The following is a 22317-nucleotide window of genomic DNA, read 5'->3' as shown; positions in this document are numbered from 1 at the left end:
AAAGATCTAAACTGGGATCCTTAGGTAGAAAAATTAAAACTGCAAGAGAAGGTTAGAAAAAGCATTTGAAGAATTATTACAGAAAACAAGAAACTTCAGAAGACAGAAATTCTGCACAGAAGAAATGAAAACAAAAAGACAGCGGGGTAGAAGAGGAACTGGGACTGTTAATCAAGATTAAAACCATATTAATACAAAACAGAAGGTAGGATTTACAACAGTTTTGTTTTAGAAGGTACAAACTAGAATAGAAAATAAAAATCGAATCGGTAGAGATGGTAGCTGTAGAAAGCAGAGTTGAAAGGTCCAACAACCTAAGTAACATAGGTGCTGTTATACCCGTTTTATAGATAAAAGACCGAGGCAGAGAGAGGTTACCTGTCTGTGGTCTGGTTAGTGAGTGGCAGAACCAGGAATCAAACCCAGGCATTCTGTCCTCACATTCTTCTCTAAACTATTAAAATGTGTTAAATTATAATTTAAAAGTTAAGAAGTAATAAAAGAAAATTTTCTCAAAAGAAAAGGCTGAATCGTCTAAACCTAGCTCATTATTTTGCCTTAATGTAAAGGTAGATGAGGAAATATCCAGAAAATAAAACCAAACCATAAAGAAAAGAATGATAAATTTAACTAGGTAAAAAGCTTCAAGTGTGTCCTAAGAATAGCAGGTTGAATAAGACAAACATACATGCACCCCCGTTTTCATTGTAGCATTATTTACAATAGCAAAGTTATGTTCCTCAGTGGATGAATGGATAAAAAAAAATGTGGTGTGTATATGTACAGATAATGAAATATTGTTGGCTATAAAAAACACTGTCTTGTCATTTGCAACAGTGTGGATTGACCTTGAAAAGGGCATTATTTATGCTAAGTGAAATAAGTTAGGCAGAGAACAGATACCATGTGATTTCACTTTTTGAAAAGTGGAATCTTTAAAATAAGCTCACAGAAACAGAGAACAGATTGGTGGCTGCTAGAGGCCAAGATGGTGTGCCAAATAGGTGAAAGATATATGTGCAGTCTGAAAAACATAAAACTAATTATTAGGTTGAATAGGAGCTGACTTAATTTTTTTTCCCCAAATATGAAAAACCTCAAGAGAAAGTTGATGACAGACAAGTATATGGATTATAATTTGATTTTTTTTTTTGAAATGTAACATATTCCCAGAAAACAGTTCTGGAAGAAGTAAATACTAATCTGTTAACTATGGTTTCCTGTGAGGGTGGTAAGATTCCTGGATAAATTAGCGTTGTGCATTATGAGGTTTTTGATTGTGTGATCTTATATGTATATTTTGCATTAAGAGAGTATTAAAATGTAAATTGTGAACATTTCAATTAATGGTTTTATATGTGTACATATATCCTTTATCTTTAAATATTTATCTTAAAAACTTATCAAAATCGTTCTTTCAAATGTCCATCAGATATTTCTTAAAATAAATGAAAAATTGAGACCTAACAGGCCAACAGTAGATTTTATGACAATTTATGCCATGAAGTCAGTAAAAACTGTCATATCCATCATAGTTGTAAGCAGATGCGCTTTGGCCAGATGTAGGCAGTAGGATTGTCTTTTTCATTTGATTAGTCTCACGTGTTAATCAGAAGATTTTGCATTAAATCTGGATTTCTGGCTTCCTTTAGAAATGGAAGGACATCGCAGACTTGGCCCCTCTCCCACAGGGCACTGTTGTCTATAGCTAGAGTGGTTGCTTCCTGTTTAGAAGGGTTGTGCTTTTTCCACTTCACAGTTTTCTGTGTTCCCTGTAGTTTCAAGTGCCTAGTTTTGATAGTAACTGCCTGGCCCCTGCCGTAATTTGGCTTGCAATGTCTGTCCATGTTATTGACAAGAGAAAAAGTTCCTCAGTCTGTTAGGTGAAACCCTTATTGTGTATAGAGTGTATGTGAATACACATGTGGAAGAATAAAACTATTAATACAAGTTTATCTCTTTTTGCTATGTTTTCTAATTTTTAATATAGTGGACATAGGTTACACATGTAATTTTGTATATCTTACACAGTTGCAGGTAAAAGATATCACTAAATGTTGAGTATTCTTGTTTTTCAATTTCAATGTATTATTGTTTTATTAGGAGTAACATTAGTGGTAAGTCCTTATGGACTTACTAATTCAAATTGTATGTAGTAAGCCACTTAGTCGTAGGATCATTTTTTTGCTACTGAGTATAGCAAACTTTTTATTAAATGAACAGAATGACAGCAAAAACAGAGTTGTCTGAAGTGGTGGGCTTCTCGTTAGAGCACAGTCTAAGGCTTGAGTGCGTAGCACTTTGAGTAGGGCATGTCCAGGGTCGAATTGGGTCACTACAAGCATTTTGTCTTTTCCTGGGGTGCTATAGAAATATTACTTTTTCTGCACTATGATGTGAAAAAGGTTGGGAAGTGCTGTGCTAGAAGTGCAGATAATCCAAGAAAACATTAGAATTCATGTATTCATATTTTAATCTCATTTCTCTATTGTTTTAAGAGGCGCTTAATATATAGTGCACTATAATGTGTGGATTATTTAAAGTCTGTTCACACCGGGCTTGTTTGCATAAAAACATATTATTGGGGTAGAGAGTCAAATTTAGTCACTGGACAAAATCTGTGGCTTTTTTCTATGGAGGTATTCTACATACAAACCAAAGAATCAGATAGTAAGATAATAGTGCATTAAATGCAATAGTGGCCTTTTTTTTTTTTTAACCTAAGATTTTATGTTATCTCCCCATCGGCACTGAAAGCACCCTAGTTCATAAAGGAATGTACTAAAATCATTTGGTGGAGGCATTTTCATATATCCAGAACTAACATTTTCTTCAAGTTCCTGTCTGGTTCATAGTTTTATTTTTTTATGATTCATAATGAATTCTTCAAGATATCAGTAAAATGCTTTGTGGATTTGTTTAAAGGATGAGAAACTGGCTAAAAGGTCCTTTTCTAACCATTTCTCTTCCATTCTAGATGGCCCTCTTCCTGATCCATCTATGATCCGTGGCAATGTGCCAAACCAGATGATGCCTCGGGCACCGCCACAATCTGGTGAGTTATGGGAGAAATCTATGTATTTATCCATGGCCTTTTTTTTAACAGAGTCCCTGTTGTACTACAAGGTTATACTTGCCACCTTGATTCTTGCCTCATGCCACCAGAAATCTGAAAGCCTTTTAGAGTTGGAGCCCAGGGAAGAAGAAAATGTGAAGAGCGGGTTGGCTGGCAGATCAGTGGGCAAAGACATTAGATGATTGAGTATCCATTTAAAACCACCTGGCCAAAATGAAATTGATGTTAAAATTAACAGTGCCCTTCTGCGGCTACTGTGAATGAAACAGATTCATTCACCATTGAAAGCAGGTTCTTGTATTTATCCTGGGAAAATGATGTAGAATTAGAAATAAGGACTCTTGTCTTCTGATCTCTGATTCCATGAAGGTGTTCACATGTAATATTTTGCACTTACTCATAGGTTTGAATCAATTTGGCCAGATAGGTATGCCCCAGCCCCCTATTGGACCACGGCAACCCTCTTCTCTTCAGCACCATGGACAGTTGGCTCAGCCTGGAACTCTCAACCCTGTAAGTTTAAGCTCTTCAGGTAACCTCTTTGGCCTTCACCTGACATTTTAAAAATCCTTTTTCTTTAACTTCATAAACAAAAATTCTCACACTTACTTAACCAGCTAACTATAAGTTATTAATTCTTAACTTTGACTTGTGTTCTAGAGATGAGAATAAGTAGATATTGAATACTAAAATCCTCAATTTTTACCTCTTTTACCTATAAATTGTTTTTAGAAATTGGTCCTACAGAAATAATCAGTGAGATACTAAAAGGATATGTTTTGAAGATAATTCATTTGAAAGATGTTATGTACCCTTTTGAAAAAAGGCTGTATCTTTGAATGTACATTATAGAGTTAAGTTAAATTTGGTACATCTGTCAATTAGGATGTTATGTAATCAATAATTTCAGAACTCACATGATGGTAGGAGAGATTTAAATGGGAAAACTAGGTTTCTAAAGCATATATATTATGAGATCAACATAGTTAAGAACTGTCTTGATTTTAGTATATATAAATAAACACTAAAAGAGGTATGCTTTCAAGTCCTGTTCACAGTTATAGTACTAGAAAGCTTTATAAGAGTAGCCAGTCACCTTTCCCTTGAATCTTAGTGTTTAGTAGCGTACACAGTTTAACACAGTCTCTTCTTTTCCATAAATGCCTGTCTTCTCCAAACCCAGGCAGGAAACTATCTTGCAAAGGTGATGGAAAAGCAGTTACCTGGTACTAGAGACTAAAGATAAAGAAGAACTCTAAGCATCTCACTGTTTCTGTTGGAAACTCTAAACCTGTCATCAACCTTTGGTTGGCTCCAGCTTTTCGCTGTCTTCCAGAGTTAGCTAGTGACTCTAGTACTTAGGCCTTTTGGAGTAATTTATCAGGACATCTTGGCGTACCAGTCCCCTTTGTTTAATGAGAATTGTTATTAGTCTTCATTTTAATCTGTATCACACATGCCTGCCTTAGATTATGACGTTTTTGGCCTTTGGTACTCCATAATTCTTTATTAAAGCCCTGGATTTGTTTGGGATGATTTTAGAAATAAAATGTAAAAATCCTAGAGTATTTGTGGATTATGAATGCTACCAGGTTCAGTCATAACATTGTAATATTTTACTTGTTTGTACCCATTATGGAATCTTAAAATTTGTGCTGTTACAGTACCGTTGACATGAGCAAAGAACTTGTAAAATTGTGATTCGCTCTCCTCAACAGAGCATGCAAAGAAACATTTACCTCTACTTTGTCAGAGTTCTAGGTGCATTTGTACATCAGAGTCCGTAACCACTTGTAATTTTAGAGTAGGCTTAGGTAAAATATGAAGCTCGTCTCTGTTATCTTGGCATGAGAATCAGTGGTTGCATGACTTTCTTCCTTTCCTACCCCACCCTCCTCAGCAGGGCTGGGACAGTTGATTCCAGCTGCTGCTCTAGTAGAATAACTATAATGAATCAATTTGTTGCTGTGTTTCTCGTGTGCAGCCTATGGGCTACGGACCTCGCATACAGCAGCCTTCCAACCCGAACCAGTTCCTTCCCCAGACTCCGTTCCCAGCACAGGGAATGAATGTAACGAATATGCCTTTGGCTCCGTCTGGCGGTCAAGCACCAGTGTCTCAAGTATGTCTTCCAAATGAATTTTCTTATTTGTTTTTGGGATTCTTGAAACTCTGATCTAGGTTTTCTTTTTACAGGAAAGGGTGACAGTAAATAGTAGGTGAAAGATTTTCCAAGTTTGTAAGAAGAACAATTATGGACATATAGTATTCTAAACAATGAAAAGATTACTCTGTGACATAGGCAATAGTGTTAATTGTTACAAACTGGGAAATAAATTGAGAATGTAACCATTTTTTAAGTAGTAAACACTTTAAGATGAAACTGTACAACTACTTGCAAAAGGAAGAACTCTAGCTGAAGAGAACATAGGAAGGCCAGAAAACACGATGTGCTTACCTGTCCCATGCCCTTGTGGTACTGAGGGCCTTCTGCTGAATTTTTAAAGTCTACTTAAATACTGTATTGGTTAGATTATCCAAAGATATGCCCCCAATAACAGGATTTTTATCACATTTTTAAACTGAGGCATTCATTGACATTTTCCTTTGTTCAGTTTCTGTCCTTAGATGCATCTAGCCTGCCTTATGAAAATATTTCTTTCTCTTCTTAATTGCCATCTTGTTATGTTTTTTTACTTTAACAGGCACAAATGTCCAGTGTTTCCTGCCCTGTGAACTCTCCTATAATGCCTCCAGGGTCTCAAGGGAGCCACATTCACTGTCCCCCTCTCCCTCAAGCTCTGCATCAGAATTCACCCTCTCCTGTACCTAGTCGTACCCCCACCCCTCACCACACTCCCCCAAGCATAGGGGCTCAGCAGCCACCAGCAACAGTAATTCCAGCCCCTGTCCCTACACCTCCAGCCATGCCACCTGGGCCACAGTCCCAGGCTCTGCATCCACCTCCAAGGCAGACACCTACACCACCACCAACGCAACTTCCTCCCCAAGCACAACCTTCACTTCCTGCTGCTGCTTCCGCCGACCAGCCACAGCAGCAGCCTCTCTCACAGCAGAGTACGGCAGCATCTGTTCCCACCCCGACGGCACCACTGCTGCCTCCGCAACCTGCGACTCCAGTAAGCCGAGACTTGGGTTTAGCAGAATCGTTTCAGTTGTATTTTGTCTCTTTTCCCTCTCCACTGTCTCTTCCTTCCTTTTCTTTCTCCATTCCTCCATCACTTCTGTTGTAATACCTAGCATAGAAGGAGCTCCAAGGATATTTATTATTCAAGTCTGATGTTGACCATGGTGTGTTTCATGTTGTATTCTGAGGCTTTGGGGCATATGAGGAGGACCACAAGGGGAGAGAGCCTGTAGTACATTTAGAACAACACGTGAATTTTAAAGAATTATTTTTCAGGCTGTCTGAGCTGTAATACTTGAGAGCAAATGAGCAACAAGAACAAAAAATCAGGGATTTATGAGTGTCTGTGGTCCTAGCTAAGGCTAGAAAATTATGATCTAAGATGAGAAAAGTATGGGCCTGAAACAACCTGTAGCTTCCTTGTGAGAGGCTTGCTTTATGTATATGTAGAAATCCAAATTTACCTTTAATAGTTGCATCCTTACTAGTAGAACTCTGTGTGTCAAGCTTAGAACTTCCAATTTGATCACTGAGGCCTGTGTTTTAGATCTTTGTCATGTTGGTGAACTGAGAGGTCCGTGAGTCACAAGTGCTTCGTATCTGTTCAGCAACAGCTGGTTCATCCTGGCCTCTGATAGGCAAGAAAAGGCACAGCGCAGAAAGGAAATGTTTCACTTTATTCTCTGTAGGGTAGTTCCTGAAAATACTAACTTATCATTATGAAGTTTCTTGTTAGGAGACTTAGGAAAAAGATAGAGATAGCCGTTTATCTCAGTGGAATATGATAATTGAAAACAGCCACTCATTATGAGGGTTCATTATATTTTCTCTGCTTTGCTGTACATTTGAAACTTTTCCCAGTGAGAAATTAAAAACAAAACAAGACAGCCAGTCATCCTTATTTTCTTCCATTTCTCTATAAATGTGAGCTTCTCTAGGCAGTCATCTCTGAAACCCCCACTCCTCACACACTGCCAAAGAATGATAGTTATCAAAGAAACAGTTACTGGCTCTTTTATGCACAGCCAATAATTTGCCAATTTTCAGTCTCCTGTACTTTAGTATAATTATTACAAGGGGTGAAATAAGCAGTTAAGTGAAAGCACCATAATGGATATAATGACACTGGCCTAGAAATAGGTGGTTAATTGCGCCATCTTGTTGTGTAGCTTAAATTCTGGTTGAATAATTGGCAAACTTTTTGTGTTTTTCCCCCTCTCTGCCCAGCTTTCCCAGCCAGCTGTAAGCATTGAAGGGCAGGTATCAAATCCTCCATCTACTAGTAGCACAGAAGTGAATTCTCAGACCATTCCTGAGAAGCAGCCTTCACAGGAAGTGAAAATGGAGGCTAAAATGGAAGTGGATCAACCAGAACCAGCAACTACTCAGCCAGAGGATATTCCAGAGGTGAGAGTAGGGCAATGACTGCTGCTATGTGGTGAGCACCTCAGTCTAGGAACCCAATTACACATGTTACAGGAAAGTATTCTCATAATTAGGTCTCATTCTGTTGATTTCCATGTGAGAAACAGTCTTCAGATACATTTGAAGGATCGTTATTACTCAGACAAGGGGAGAATAAGACTGTGACCTTATTGCTTCCAGGTACGTGTCTTTGTAATGCTAAAAATATCTACGTATCTTGCCTTTTAGATGAAAACAGAAGACTGTAAAGTAGAACCTATAGAAACAGAAGAGAGAGGCACTGAATTAAAAACTGAAACAAAAGAGGAAGAAGACCTGCCAAGTACTTCAGTTACCCAGTCATCTCCAGCCCCAGGACAGTCAAAGAAGAAGAGTAAGTGTCTTAAGCTCTGTATTCCTGGAGGCAAGGAAAACCGAAGAGCTTGAGAAAGATGGGATCAGGCATCAAGCCTGGGAATTGACTTTAATGTGATTTCATTAGGCTTGGAGCCCTTGGCCTGGTCTCTTTTTATTACTAATGTTGGGAAAGAATTTATATTTTTTAAGATATATTTGCTTTCTGGAATCACTGGGTCAGTCACACCCATCATTTCTTCAGGGTTAGATGGTAAACGCCTGTCAAAATTCTCTTTTTCAAAGGAAATTGTTAAGTAATATTTTCGACTGAAATGTAGGAAATAATAGCAATAATAACAACATTTATTGTTAACCTACTGTTAACAATAACCAGGCACTGTGTCACACACCTGCATTGTCTCGTTTGATAACTTCACAACTCTGTGAGGCTTTGGATCCCATTTTACAGGCTGGAAAACTGAAGCTTAGCAAGGTTCAGTAACTAGCTGGTAAGTGAACTCAGGTTGGCTGATGCAGAATCTTTGCTCTGAACCACGCTGCTGCATATTGATGAGTCAGGCCAGGCAAACAGCACTGCGTAGCACAGCATTAAACAGTCCCCACAGAAATTAATTAGTTTAGGACTAGAATTTCTTGGGGCTCTAGAGACCCCTTCAGTGGCACCGGTAGATCTTAGCTCAATAGGGGGAGTCTCCTGGTTCCTAGAGATGATATATATAAAAATGTTCCATTAATACAGTGTACTACTTTTAAATGTTGGCGTTAACAGTTATTTTCATTAAAAAAAGGTTTATACATATTGAGGTGCTATCTTAATGTAGGCTGCAGCAAACCCAGTCTTACTATTAGGAATCTCTCTTTGAAACAGCTAATCTCACAAGTCTGCAAATTACGTTTGAGTACAACCAAGTATGAGACAAGCCCATCTGTTTGATCATTTTAATGGCAACCCCCACCATTAGGTGATAAATATCTAAAGTGCTAACACATATACTCTAATGAAAATAAAATTAACTTGTAACTAGTAGAAATAACAAGGCCTATGCCCAGAGTATGTTTTTAAAGCTCAAAACTGAACCCTTGATGACTAGCTTCTTAAGTGAGAGCTTAAATTAATTCCACTTGGGAGATGCCAGCAAATCTTTCCTAATTTTTGGGAAACATAACTGAGAAGTATTTGAACATCATTTCATCAAGTGAGTCCATGGCTCTGGCATAACAATTTAGTTCTCTGTTTCCTTAGACTTAAACCTCACATTTCCCATTTAAATTGTAACTATATCTTCCTCCTAAGCTCTAAGACATAATGAGGAACTCTTCCCTTAAGTCGTTCTGAGACCTTTAGTGATCAGATAATACCAGGTCTAATTTCTGACTTGTTAAATACTGATAACACAGACATGGACTTTTTTCTTTTCTTGCTTGACAGCATCCCTCTCATCACCAGTATCTTTCAGAATGTTATTTTGACAAGTCTCTTTATAAATTTTTGGAAGGCTAGGAGTCTTTTTCTACACGGTCAACACTATCTTAACTAAATTTCTGACCAAAGAAATAGCCAAGCTATGAAAGCTGTTTAAAGGTAACTAGACATGGTGATTTGAAGGTGCTACCTTAAGCAGACCAGGAATTAGAAACAGGAAGTGCTTACTTAGTGATATTCCAGTGAGGACAGTGTATGCAACTTGTGTTTTGTGATTCTTGAGATATTTTTTAGCTTTGACTTGAACTTTTCTCCTCCTTTTGCTTAATCGATAACTACTTTCAAATGTACTCTTAAGTTTTCAAACCAGAGGAATTACGTCAGGCACTGATGCCAACGTTGGAGGCACTTTACCGACAGGATCCGGAATCCCTTCCTTTTCGTCAGCCTGTGGACCCTCAGCTTCTAGGAATCCCTGTAAGTATGTAGTGGTACTTCTGAATTTTTTAAAATGGGTTAACAGATTTATTCAGACATGATTCACATACTGTCCAAGTCACCCATTTAAAGTGTACAATTCAGTGGTTTTTGTGTATTCACAGAATTGTGCAGCCATTACCACAGTTAGTTTTGGATCATTTTCATCAGCCCACAGAAGAAATCCCATATCCATAAGCGGTCACTCCCTATTTCCCTCACAGCCCCCACTACCACCATACCCAACCATTAGTCTGCTTTCTGCCTCTGGATTTGTCTATTCTGGGCATTTCATTAAGTAGAATTATATAGTATGTGGTTCTTTGTGACCAGCGTCTTTGACTTAGCATAATGTTTTAAAGGTTTGTCTGTATTATATCAAGAGTCCATGTTTCACTCCTTTTTATGGCCTAGTAATATTCCTTCATACAGCTGTACCACATTTTCTTATTCGTTGATGGACATTTGGGTTGTTTACACTTTTTCATCTGTTGACACTACCGTTGCTATGCATATTCATATAGAAATTTTTGTGTGGATGTATGATTTTATTTCTCTCGGGTATACACCTAGGAGATTGTTCAGTCATACGATTTATTTTTATCTCTGGAGTATCAGTAGTTTATGATAGAAACGATGGGCCCAAATTAGCTTCACCTCCTTTTAAAGTTGCCTTTATACACTAGGCTACTAGCTAGCAGGTTTCATTTGAGAGTCTGAAGTGAAAATGGATAAGGCAGTAGAGTGCTTTCAAGGGACAAAAATCCATTAGGGACTTTTTTTTTCCCCTGTATTTTTCTGTAACCTTAGATGAATCACTGATGTTCTTTGGACTTTGCTTTTTTTATCTATAGGACCCTTATAGTTCTAAAATGTTAAGAGTCTTTGAAGTGATCGCACATACATTATATGGTAAAACATGGAGTCGCTTCAGTAGATCATCAGCCAGCCAGCTGTCTGGAAAGTCTGTTCTCGCTGCCCTCTGAGCTGCGTCATATCTCTAGACTAATGGTTTAAAAAAGATCGGATATCAGCTATATCTTAGAAATATAGACAGGTCAAAGATTCAACAATATCTGGAAAATTAATAATTGAAGATATGCCATCTCCCTTAAATACAGAGAATTTTGAGTAACGTCAATTGGTGTCACCTGTCCTTCTAGGATTACTTCGATATTGTGAAGAGCCCCATGGATCTTTCTACCATCAAGAGGAAGTTAGACACTGGACAGTATCAGGAGCCCTGGCAGTATGTGGATGACATTTGGCTTATGTTCAACAATGCCTGGTTATATAATCGGAAAACATCGCGGGTGTACAAATACTGCTCCAAGCTGTCTGAGGTCTTTGAACAAGAAATTGACCCAGTCATGCAAAGCCTTGGATATTGTTGTGGCAGAAAGGTAAGAAATTTCTGGACAGATAAAAATTGTGTGGAAAACTTGACTAATTTGAATCCTGAATCATCAGGTTATAAGTTCATCATCTAGAGTAAGGACTCTATCATAGTCACCTGTGTGGGTGCACAGTACCTGGCATGTACTGGTTTTCTTGTGCATTCCAGTTCACACTGAGCTCCTCTTGTCTTCAGTTTTTTGGTAATGGTGGAAAGATATGACTTAACCATGAGGTACAACGGTTTTGGATCTGTGAACTGCCTTGGAAACTGAATAGCCCATTATGATGAACACAAATGCAAACTAAGAGTTCACTGACTTGTTTTTGATTTGCCAGTGTAAATATTCTAGCTTGTCTTTCAGACCTATGTACTATATAATGAATGGTTTCTTTTGCAGTTGGAGTTCTCTCCACAGACACTCTGTTGCTATGGCAAACAGTTATGCACAATCCCTCGTGATGCCACTTACTACAGTTACCAAAACAGGTAAGTGTGACCATGTGTATCCCATAGTTCATGTGTCCACATGTCTAGGGAGTGCATGCGGATGGACCAGTACTCATACGGTCATGGTTCGTGTGTTAGTTAACTTGCTTGAAAACAGCTGTACAGCACAAGTTCTGGTCTTTGCATTCTGCCTTTGTAGAATTATACAATATTCTAGCAGAAAGTAGCCTTGCGTCAGATGTCTGGGCCCTTATTTATAGAAATAGGAAAGGCAGGAACCCAGAGCCTTGGGAAGTTAAGCAACTTTGTGTGCTGGTGGCATAGATGGGATTATACCCCAGGCTCCACTTCTCTTTCCACTGTCTTTTCATAGCTCACCACAGCCTCAGGCAAAACATTTTCAAACTAATAAGTCTTTCCTACTTGTCCATGAAATTGCTGCTGGCTATCTCATTTCCCGAAAGCTACCCAGAAAATTTTTAGCCCAAAGTTTATCAGCCAGCTATATCTTTTTGGAAATTCATTCTTTTTCTCTGTGGCCTATCCCTAAGTAGTTGTTCCTCAAGTATGTGAAAACAGATTCCAGAGTATTTGCTTTATTTCTATTAAGCACATAAAAAGGAATATCGCCAAAAATTTCTCTGTACCAGACACTGACAAACACTTGCCTATGACAGTGGATGGTAGGGTTCTAATAAATTAGGCACTTCTGCCTTTTCTCCTGCCCAAACAGTGGCTGTAGTTAAAAAAATTGTGCTCACTAATCTATGTTAACCATGATTTGTCTCTTATCTTCAGTAATCAGCCTACAGTATAGCTTGCTTGGGGTGTTTACTTTGGGCTCTGAGACAGTATAATAGCAAGGCCGGGCAATTAATACTCTACTTCTTCGATACAACCAAACCCATTGTGGCGGTTTTTGCTGAACTTGTGTGCTACAGATGTATTTCTAGCTTTGAAAAAGTTACTTAAACTTTTTGTAAATCAAAAAGTTTATGAACTCTCCTAGTGCTTTGTAGTCCTTCGAATCCACAGGAAAAGTGGGTCCTGAGTTGTTAAAAGCGCCTTACTTTCAAAAAAGCAAGTAACAAACCAGCACGAAACTTTTCTCATGCTGCAATCTTGACATAGCATTTTTGGATTTTTAACTTTAATTTATAGTGTTTGTGATATTTGTACCAAGGATCATCTAACCGTGTACCTGCATACACCACTGCCTTTCTTTTGCCTTTTCAACTATGTTTTAATGGTTAAAATCATCATTTAACTGCTTGTGCAGACTTTTCATCGAAAACAATATTTCTTTTTTTTCTTATGTGGTTTTGTTGGGATCAAAAAGAAAAAAATGTTTTTTTTCAACCCACAATTGTTTTTAGATGACTATTTCCTAGTATCTATAGTGAATTTTGTTTTTTGTTGTTGTTGTTGTTGGATGTTTTTTGGAAGTGGAGAGAAGTGTATGGGTTTAGGTAATAGAGTAGCAATTCTTCTTTCCCGGTATATTCATCCTCCTCCCTCCTTTTGATTATTTAGTTACTAAAATGAAAGGGTATAGGTCTGTGTAAGCGAAACTTTGTTTTATTTGCTGTAATCATTTGCTACTTGTGATCCCATTTGAGATATTTAATGCTAATCTGTGCTTTGCCTTGGCTTTCTGCTTTGTGTTGTCTTGTCTTGCTTTTATGTTTTTTGTTGTCCTGCAATCCCTCATTTCTTCGTTTGTTTTGTGTTTTTTTTTTCTCCCTCATGCTTGTCGTTGTCCGCACTTGGCTTTGATTGCAAAAAAACAAAAACAAAAAACCCATACTGTGGGGCCCATAAATCTGCATCATTGAATGTCCTTGTCGCCGTTGATGACCTGCTCTCTGCTCCCGTCCCCCTCCTTGGCCTGCTGTGATTGGTGGCTTCGTTGCTTGGCTTGGGCTGTGTTGTGTGAACGGAATAGTTCACCCCAGTATGGCCTTCTTGCCGACAGGTATCATTTCTGTGAGAAGTGTTTCAATGAAATCCAAGGGGAGAGCGTTTCTTTGGGGGATGACCCTTCCCAGCCTCAAACGTAAGTAACTGCATTGTTTTGGAAATTGCTATCTTATTTCTCAGTTTATCATCAGGAGGTTATGCTCTGGCTTTTAAATGATCTTGGGTTACACTGTCCAGTGTAATAGCCATTAGCCACAGATGGCTACTTAAATGCAAATTAATTAAAAATAAATAAAATTTTAAATTCTCACTTACACTAGCCACATTTCTAGTGCTCACTAAACATCTGTGGCTAGTGGCTGCCATGTTGGTCAGCACAGATAGCGAGCACTTCCATCACAGCAGACAGTTCTGTTAGCGTAAGTCTAGGGAATGCATCAGCACTGGGTGGTCATTTTAGATATAGTTCTTCTATAAAAAAACAATCAAGTCTATGGCAATGCTACCCTGAACAAGCCCGATCCCATCCCATCTGATCTCGGAAGCTAAGGAGGGTCGGGCCTGGTTAGTACTTAGATGGGAGACCCCCTAGGAAGACCAGGTGCTGTAGGTGTAAAAAAAATAAGGGATTGTGAGCTGACAAGGTCCTTGCAATCTGTGAAGTCAACCAAGGGTTACCTTGCCTAAAAAAAAAATCTTTCTTTTTTTTTAATTAAATAAAATAAAAAAGAAACAATCAGCTTCTCTCCTAAAAATTGAAAGTTTTGATACAAGGAAACTTCATTATTAACTACTTTGAGTTTGAGGGGAATTAAACAACCACCTTATAGCCTCCTCATATAAGTAATAATCACTATAATTGTGACTATCATTTAACAACATTAGGGGTTCAGGAATTCGTTAGAGTGACTTAGAAAGAGACTTCATTGGGCTTTTGTGATCTTAAAAGCTGTTACTGTTTGGAAAATGCCAAGAAAAAAATTCAAACATTCTCAACTGCCACATAGTACTTCTAATCTCATAAGATTTGGTTGATCACTGTATTTCACATTTGCACTGTTCTGAGAAGAACTGTTTGGCGTATTTTTGATATTCTGTTTTTCTGTTTTAACCTATAGTAAACAAGCATTTGAGAACATTCCAACAAGTTTGGAATTGTTCTGTTACTTGTAAAACAGGGCTTCTGAATAAAACTGGTTAATTTTTCAAATTGAATTTTGAAGTTGCATTCTTCCTTCAGGCACCATTGAAGTACAGTATAGTGGGATCAGGTGCTGATCTGGAGAGTAGGTACTGAGTCTCTTGAGCCTTAAGATTTTCTGACCCTTGGCTAAAACAGAGATGTCAGCTTTAGCTAGGTTTCCTGATGCAGGAAAGGAAGACAGCCTTATTCTAGTACTGTTGAGTAGCTTACCACATTTTCTGAACATTAGAACAATGCATGTTTGGCTTTGAACAGGTCTGTAGTGGGCCTGTCTGCATTACTGACAAGCTCCCAGGTCTTCCTATGCTGCTACTCTTCAGAGCACACTCATATCTCTAGGCTGTAACTAGTAAAAAAGTTTAAATGTGGAGGTGTCCTCGTTTTTGTAGTCATAGTTGGGCCCCATGAAGTTAATCCTCCTTAGAGAATGATAGGCCTGATAGCGTCTGTATTTGTGAGGCAATGGGTAGTAGGGTGGTATCCTAGATGGCAGGATGGGAGGCCATGTGAAAATTTTTAAATGAATACTATGAAATAGAGTTTTTACTTTTTAAAACTATTAGTAACCTAAAACATGTATTCTTAATATTGAAATTTTCTATTAATATAAAAAAAATTGTTTAACTACAAAATGGGTATTATTTTTAAATAGTGGTTTAGCTCTCTTTCATGGTTTAACTATCTTTCATGGTTCAGTTTAAGAACATTGAACTATTAAAGGGCATAAATACCTAACAGAGTAGCAGGCAAGATTTTAAAAGGAAAAGAGCAAACTATTATTTCTAGTTCTGGGATCTCCATTTCCTATAAGAGGAACTAGAACACAGCATTCCTTTATGTAAACTACACTTTTGTGGGAGCCAAGAATATACCTGTTTAATGCATTCTTGGTATATTCTTAGAGTTAAATAATCCGCTTACAGTTTGAGATATGTTCCTTGGGTTAGAACAGTGGTCACAGTGCTCATCTTCCTATATTGCTTTTTCTCATTGTGTCCCTCTTCTCTCTTTAGTACAATAAATAAAGAACAATTTTCCAAGAGAAAAAATGACACACTGGATCCTGAACTGTAAGTAGTTCCCCTTGAATAGTCAGTATACTTTGATTTTCCTTCTTCCGTGCATTTTCTTGGTTTGCACAGCCAGCAAGATGATTCTATATTCTTCAGCTAAATCTACATGACATACATCTAACTTAAATGGTAAGAAATGTAGAAGTCTACATTTCAGTTAGTGTTCGTTTACATTTCACTGAATCGACCAAATGGTATTTGATAGGCCCAAGTGAAGCACCACACTACCTCTGCTCAGGGACATGTATGCTATCTCTGTTGTCCTCTGCATTTTCAAACAAGTTCACAGTCCCTTTCTTTGCAGGGAGGCCTTTCAGAGCACTGAGCTGTCCCAGTACTCTGCGTCAGTGGTCTTTCACTTTTCATTGCCATTCTACAGTCACATTTAAAACCGTCACAAAATAACTGAATATAACTCTTTTGAAATTTGTTCTACCTGTAACACTAAAGAACTTTTAAAAATTAAAAACTTTTTAAAACTATTTCAGTTATTTGGATATGATTTTGGCTATCTTTGGAATTATCAGAAATCTGAAGATTTTGGAAATTTTGAACTTTTGGCTTTTTATTTCCAGATTTGTTGAATGTACAGAATGTGGAAGAAAGATGCATCAGATCTGTGTCCTTCATCATGAGGTCATCTGGCCATCTGGGTAAGACACCAGTTTTTTTCTGTAGGCATTTTTTTCATCATGATTTTTATCATGTTTGCAATGATTATATCCTGTCTTCAGAGTTCCTGTGTCTAAAAATTGTTCTTTGGATTGGGAAAAGGTAATTAAAATCCCGTTTTTAAACGTTAACCTAGGATCCAAAAATGTCGGTCTCTTGCTTGCATCCATTGTTTAAATCCATGTATAAATATTTTACTGGTTCGTATTTTAAAATATTTTGTGATCATTATACATTAAAAGTAAATGGTTTTGTAAGTTTTATCAATAGAGATAACAGGAAATCTCTAGCACCTAGAAACTAGCAAGGAGGTGTTAGGTGCTATTAAATTTGCCAGGTTCTGAATGTTACTTAATACTGCAGTAGAAATATTAGAAGATACAGATATGGAGGGTACCAAGGAAACAGCTGTTTCTCTCTCTGAGAAAACATCACTGCAAATCGTATGTTAAATGGTGGCTCTGGTTAAGATTTAATTTAAACATTCTAGGTAGGGAGGGTTGGGCGATAATTTTCACGGCCGTAGTAATAAGTTACATGGCTTCTGTCCAGTGAATGACAGAGTTGCATAAAATGACTAGGTACAGACTTCCATGAACTAGCTATTCTTGGGTCCCATGTTCTGTTTCTGAATATTCTCCACATACTTACCCAAGCTGCACATCATCAGTGACTTCTATCGCAAAAAGTGGGTTTTTGTCCATTGTGACACTTACCTGCTACTGCTATGGGCCACCTCTCACTCTCCAAGAATGGGGCTGATCCCAACTCTGTTCCAAGGGATGGAAGAGGGTATCTGCACATCAAGCGACTCCCACTAGGTTAGGGCCTCTACCTACACTGTTAGGTGCTCTTTTCTTAGATTGATTGTTGATGCCAGTTTGGAGGTTATAGGAAAGAGGAGACCAATTAACAGATCTCCAGAAAATAACACAGAGGAAAGTTGTAGTAGTGGACATGTCTTTAGATACGCATTTTTAGTACTCTCCTAAACTGCAGAGTGGATAAGGATAAATTAAGAGACTTGCAGTGATTATTACAACTTCAGATCAGTCAGCTAGTTGATGAACTCTCACATTTTTGTAAGAAATTCTACTTATGTACACATCCTTATGTATTGCAAGAACAAAGACAATGCACATTTTAAATCTGTTGTGCATTACTGGAAAAGCGTTACATGTTTTACATCCTTGCCAGTAGCTTATAGACTTTTTGCCAGTGTGGTTGGCCAAAAACAAAATCCCTGTTTTGATTTCTAATTCTTCATAATCTTTTCACATATAAGCCAGTTTATATGCCGTTCACATTTCTTCAAGTCTTTCGCCTGTTTTTCAATTAGGTTTTTTTTCCTTTTTGTTAATATCTACAAGCTCTTTGTATATTGGCTGTATTCACTTCGTTGCATATTTAGAAATACTTCTCCCAGATCGTCATTTGAATTTTAACTTTTATGTACATGAGATAGATTTTGTAGTGTACATTATCGTAAACATTTCTCTTAAGTTTTGTAAGCAGAGTCTTGGTTTACATTTTAGGTTTATCTGTGATGGCTGTTTAAAGAAATCTGCACGAACTAGGAAAGAAAATAAGTTTTCTGCTAAAAGTAAGTTTCATTCTTATAAGCGTATCTCGGCAAACTTCACCGAAGCATGTAGTTAAAACAATAAACCATCCAAAATTAATTACTTCGTTTCAACCTTATTTAAAATATTTAACCAAACTAAAAATTTTTCTGTAACATACGGAGTTTAACTATAGTAATGCACAACATTTTTGGTGTGAAATTTGTTAGACCCAAGCAAACTATGGAATCTGTGGGGTTGTTTTTGTTCCTTGTTCTTGCATTTCTCCATATTTGGAACATTTCCTAGTGGGGGCTAGGTATGGAATATTTGTCCAGAATTGCCATCCCATGAGTGATTCCCTCAGCTTTGTCCATACTATTAGTGGGGGCTGCTTTTAATCCTGTGTGATCTTTTCAGATGAGAGTAGGGGGAGGAGTGGTAGTCACAAAGTATCATATAATTAATGGATATTAATTTATCTTATTTCAGTTTTGTAGATCTTTTGCAATTTTTTGCTGACCTACATACAGGTTGCTTTTATTACTGTAAGGTTTCTCACAATACCCAACCTTTTTTTTTTTATATACCCAACCTTTTTTATAATTATTTTTTGCAGATTAAGCAAAGTGCATGTGGATATTTGTTTTATTTTTTTTTTTAACTCATCTGAAACTGCAGAGTTTTCAAAATAGGAAGTTAGGGAAAATAACACTTAAAAAGTATTGACTACCATGCTTGCTTTAACTGCACATATACTAAAATTGGAATGATACAGAGAAGATCATCATGGCCCCAGGATAAGGATGATACACAAACTCATGAACTCTTTCATGAAAAAAAAATTTTTTTTAAGTATTGACTACCTGGCTATCTTTCAACAAAATCCAGCAAGTTGCCTCTGTGTATTTGATGTTGAACTTTCAGACTGATAGTAATAAATCTGAACCTTGGTTACCACTGAACTTTTAACTTCTGCATTTCTAGGGTTGCCATCTACCAGGCTAGGCACCTTTCTGGAGAATCGTGTGAATGAATTTCTGAGGCGACAAAATCACCCTGAGTCAGGAGAGGTCACTGTTCGGGTAGTTCATGCTTCTGACAAAACCGTGGAAGTCAAACCAGGCATGAAAGCAAGGTATGTAGTAATGTTCCCTTCTCCTCTCTTGGATCCACAGTTGTTCATGCATGGTTATTGTTGATGATTCTAATCTGAATGATGTGGTTTTTCCCTCCAATCTGAATTGTACAGGTTTGTAGATAGTGGAGAGATGGCAGAATCCTTTCCGTATCGAACCAAAGCCCTCTTTGCCTTTGAAGAGATCGATGGTGTTGACTTATGCTTCTTTGGCATGCATGTTCAAGAATATGGCTCCGACTGCCCTCCACCCAATCAGAGGTAAGCTTTGCTAGCGCTACCTCCTGATGTGCGTGGGAGTTTGAAATTAGGCGAAAAAGCAAAATGGGCAAGAAAATGGTTGAGGTACTTGGTTTTGAAATGCAAGTTCTCATGTGTAGTATTAAAGTGGAGCCAAAAATAAATAAGTACTTCTCAGTATTGCTCTTCTGTGGTCATAGTAATAAGGCAAGGGCTATGAATAGCAGCCCAGAATGGGAACCGAATGCACTACTTTTCAGAAAATGGGCTTAAATCTAGATTGTATTAAGTGCCTTCCTGGAGAAGTATGTGAAAGAATATCATACAAATGAGGTAGAATAATTAGAATTTGTTTCCAAAATACCATAAAGGCCAGAATAAGGATGCTGCCAGAAACCATTTGAATCCATAAATATTGACTGATACACACTGTGTTTCCGGCACTGCTAGGTACTGAGACTATATAGTAGAGCCACAGCATTCACAGTCTCGTCACCTAACTATGGTACTGTGTGGTAAGCATTACAAATGACGGGATGAGCAAAATGCACAAAAGAGAGAATGTATTTTTTAGCCACATTGATAAGAACTCATTATGTGACTTGACTTGATTTCTTTCTCCCTGTTTGGCACAGGAGAGTATACATATCATACCTCGATAGTGTTCATTTCTTCCGTCCTAAATGCTTGAGAACTGCAGTCTACCATGAAATTCTGATTGGATATTTAGAATACGTTAAGAAATTAGGGTAAGTATGTTGATAACAAATGCCATTTTTAAAAACAATTGGTTTAGACTAATTCGTCTTAAACTACCGGTATTGTGGTGAGACATCAGTTAAAACATGCAAATATACGATTTTCTGTCTTTTTTTTCTCAACTTCAGTTTCATCTAGTGAAACCGTAACCCGACTTTGTGGTGATCCCGTGGTGTTACTGTTGCCAGTAGGAAAGAAATGGCTGCTTTGGCCCTAGTCGCACCCTCCCCAGATCAGCTTCGCTGCATTTCCTTCACTTAAGCTGTTAGGTCCCGTTTGATTTGAAGGTTGTATGTTACTCAGGGCCAGAACCTTAAACATTCGAATTTGATTGTTTTACACTAGATATGGAAACCAAACACAAGGGTCTGGAGATAATAAAAATTCACCAGACCCATTTCCTTACCTTTAATGTTTATATGTGCTTGAGACTATTCACCACTTCTCCTTGTTAACAGTTTGCATTCATTGAGCTTTCGTGTTGAAATGGATCCATTTTCCATTTCATTTGGTCTTTGACCACACATTTGGGGTTTTCGGATCCTCCAAGAACAACGAGTTTTCAGGAAACCTCCAAGAAGAACTAGTCAACAGGAGATCCATTGTTAGTGTTCTGGGCAATGCCTAGTACTGGCCTAAGAATTTTGATCTGATGCTGGACTATGCACTTTGTGTTATTTTGAGAAATTGCTGGTTTCTGTACTGACTCCACCTTGTAAAATATGGCGTTCTTCCTAGAATGGATGATCTTCTCTCCTGACTCTTTTTTTCTCTTCGTGTTGTTAGTTATACAACAGGGCATATTTGGGCATGTCCCCCAAGTGAGGGAGACGACTATATCTTCCATTGTCATCCTCCTGACCAGAAGATACCCAAGCCTAAGCGACTGCAGGAATGGTACAAAAAGATGCTTGACAAGGCCGTGTCTGAGCGAATTGTCCATGACTACAAGGTCAGCGGGGCGGTGGGGGGGCGTGGTAGAAGTGCACATTTGCTAATCCTACTGCTCTGTATTCTGCCATTTAACTACCTTCACGAGACTCTATTTGTTCTTCCTCTTCCATGTAACATAAAGTTAACCCTAATTTGGTAAAGTGTTTTTATTTTGCCCAAATTATTATTAAGGTGAAGTGTATCTAGCAAAACGTTTTCAAATTGCTAATCTAGTCAGTCGAGTATATCAGTGTTTCATATTCTCTTTTCTGTCCAATCAGATTTTTTCAAAGTAAGAAAAACTAGGCTTTCAAAGAATCTTAGGTCAGCAAATCCGAATTTTAAAGATATGACTAATTAAAAATGTATTCTTAATAGCCATTTGTGATTAGAGGGAATCTCATGACAAGAATTTGAATAAACTTCTTACCTGTTTATACTCATGGGGAGGAAATCATCAACTGGATGTTTTCTCGAGCAGCACAGCAAATCGCTCTGTAGCCATGCAGTTTCCAGAGTTTGTCATTTGAGTTGTGTTGAACATATTTCTCACTTAAGGCTGCTGCAGTTCCAAGAATGGGTGTGAGGCAGGCATGCCTTATATTACACTACCTTTTGTCATCAGGAAGGGTAAAGGCCACAGTGAATGCTGATGCCTCTGGCTCTGCTGTTGGTCCTAGCAGGATAATTCATCACTTGGTTATAAATATAGGCAGGTTATCTCCCTGCCCTCATGGGTAAAGGAAAGGGAAAACCAAGAATACTGACTTAAGACCGAGGCTTTTCACTGTTTATGACTTCGGTGTCATCTCAGGCTTGGGACTTAGATATAAAATTTCTCACCATTTCAAAAACATGTTAATTCTTGTTGTTTATGTCCATTAGCTGGGACTGCTTTTGTATAATCAATGCCTTTTTAAAAAGAAGAAAAAAATAGAAATTTCAATTTGTACATAAATATTTTCACAGGATATTTTTAAACAAGCTACTGAAGATCGGTTAACAAGTGCAAAGGAATTGCCTTACTTCGAGGGTGATTTCTGGCCCAATGTCCTGGAAGAGAG

The 22317-nt window shown here is 37.8% G+C and overlaps 1 protein-coding gene, 1 non-coding gene and 1 pseudogene across 2 annotated transcripts in view; all 3 read left to right on the top strand.

Annotated features, from left to right (window-relative positions):
- The window catches only part of EP300 (E1A binding protein p300), a 67828-nt gene that overhangs the window by 38074 nt on the left and 7437 nt on the right, over nucleotides 1-22317 (top strand). The window contains exons 11-28 of the mRNA XM_025050581.1: nucleotides 2978-3055; nucleotides 3480-3589; nucleotides 5061-5198; nucleotides 5782-6216; nucleotides 7452-7631; nucleotides 7878-8022; nucleotides 9788-9906; nucleotides 11070-11309; nucleotides 11703-11791; nucleotides 13728-13808; nucleotides 15890-15946; nucleotides 16525-16602; nucleotides 18157-18224; nucleotides 19171-19321; nucleotides 19436-19582; nucleotides 20197-20310; nucleotides 21107-21272; nucleotides 22223-22315. Coding sequence (XP_024906349.1) covers nucleotides 2978-3055; nucleotides 3480-3589; nucleotides 5061-5198; nucleotides 5782-6216; nucleotides 7452-7631; nucleotides 7878-8022; nucleotides 9788-9906; nucleotides 11070-11309; nucleotides 11703-11791; nucleotides 13728-13808; nucleotides 15890-15946; nucleotides 16525-16602; nucleotides 18157-18224; nucleotides 19171-19321; nucleotides 19436-19582; nucleotides 20197-20310; nucleotides 21107-21272; nucleotides 22223-22315 — 2489 coding nt within the window. The remainder of the gene's footprint in view (nucleotides 1-2977; nucleotides 3056-3479; nucleotides 3590-5060; nucleotides 5199-5781; nucleotides 6217-7451; nucleotides 7632-7877; nucleotides 8023-9787; nucleotides 9907-11069; nucleotides 11310-11702; nucleotides 11792-13727; nucleotides 13809-15889; nucleotides 15947-16524; nucleotides 16603-18156; nucleotides 18225-19170; nucleotides 19322-19435; nucleotides 19583-20196; nucleotides 20311-21106; nucleotides 21273-22222; nucleotides 22316-22317) is intronic.
- On the top strand, nucleotides 14162-14285 carry LOC112484280 (annotated as a pseudogene).
- On the top strand, nucleotides 18922-19033 carry LOC112484248. Its single transcript, XR_003047965.1, has one exon. It is a non-coding gene; the product is annotated as a U6 spliceosomal RNA (small nuclear RNA).

This window comes from Pteropus alecto, unplaced genomic scaffold (assembly GCF_000325575.1).
Source record: "Pteropus alecto unplaced genomic scaffold, ASM32557v1 scaffold157, whole genome shotgun sequence".
In the NCBI taxonomy this organism is placed as follows: domain Eukaryota; kingdom Metazoa; phylum Chordata; class Mammalia; order Chiroptera; family Pteropodidae; genus Pteropus; species Pteropus alecto.
The sequence above is the reverse complement of the archived record's forward strand: the minus strand, read 5'-3'. Positions and strand labels throughout refer to the sequence as shown.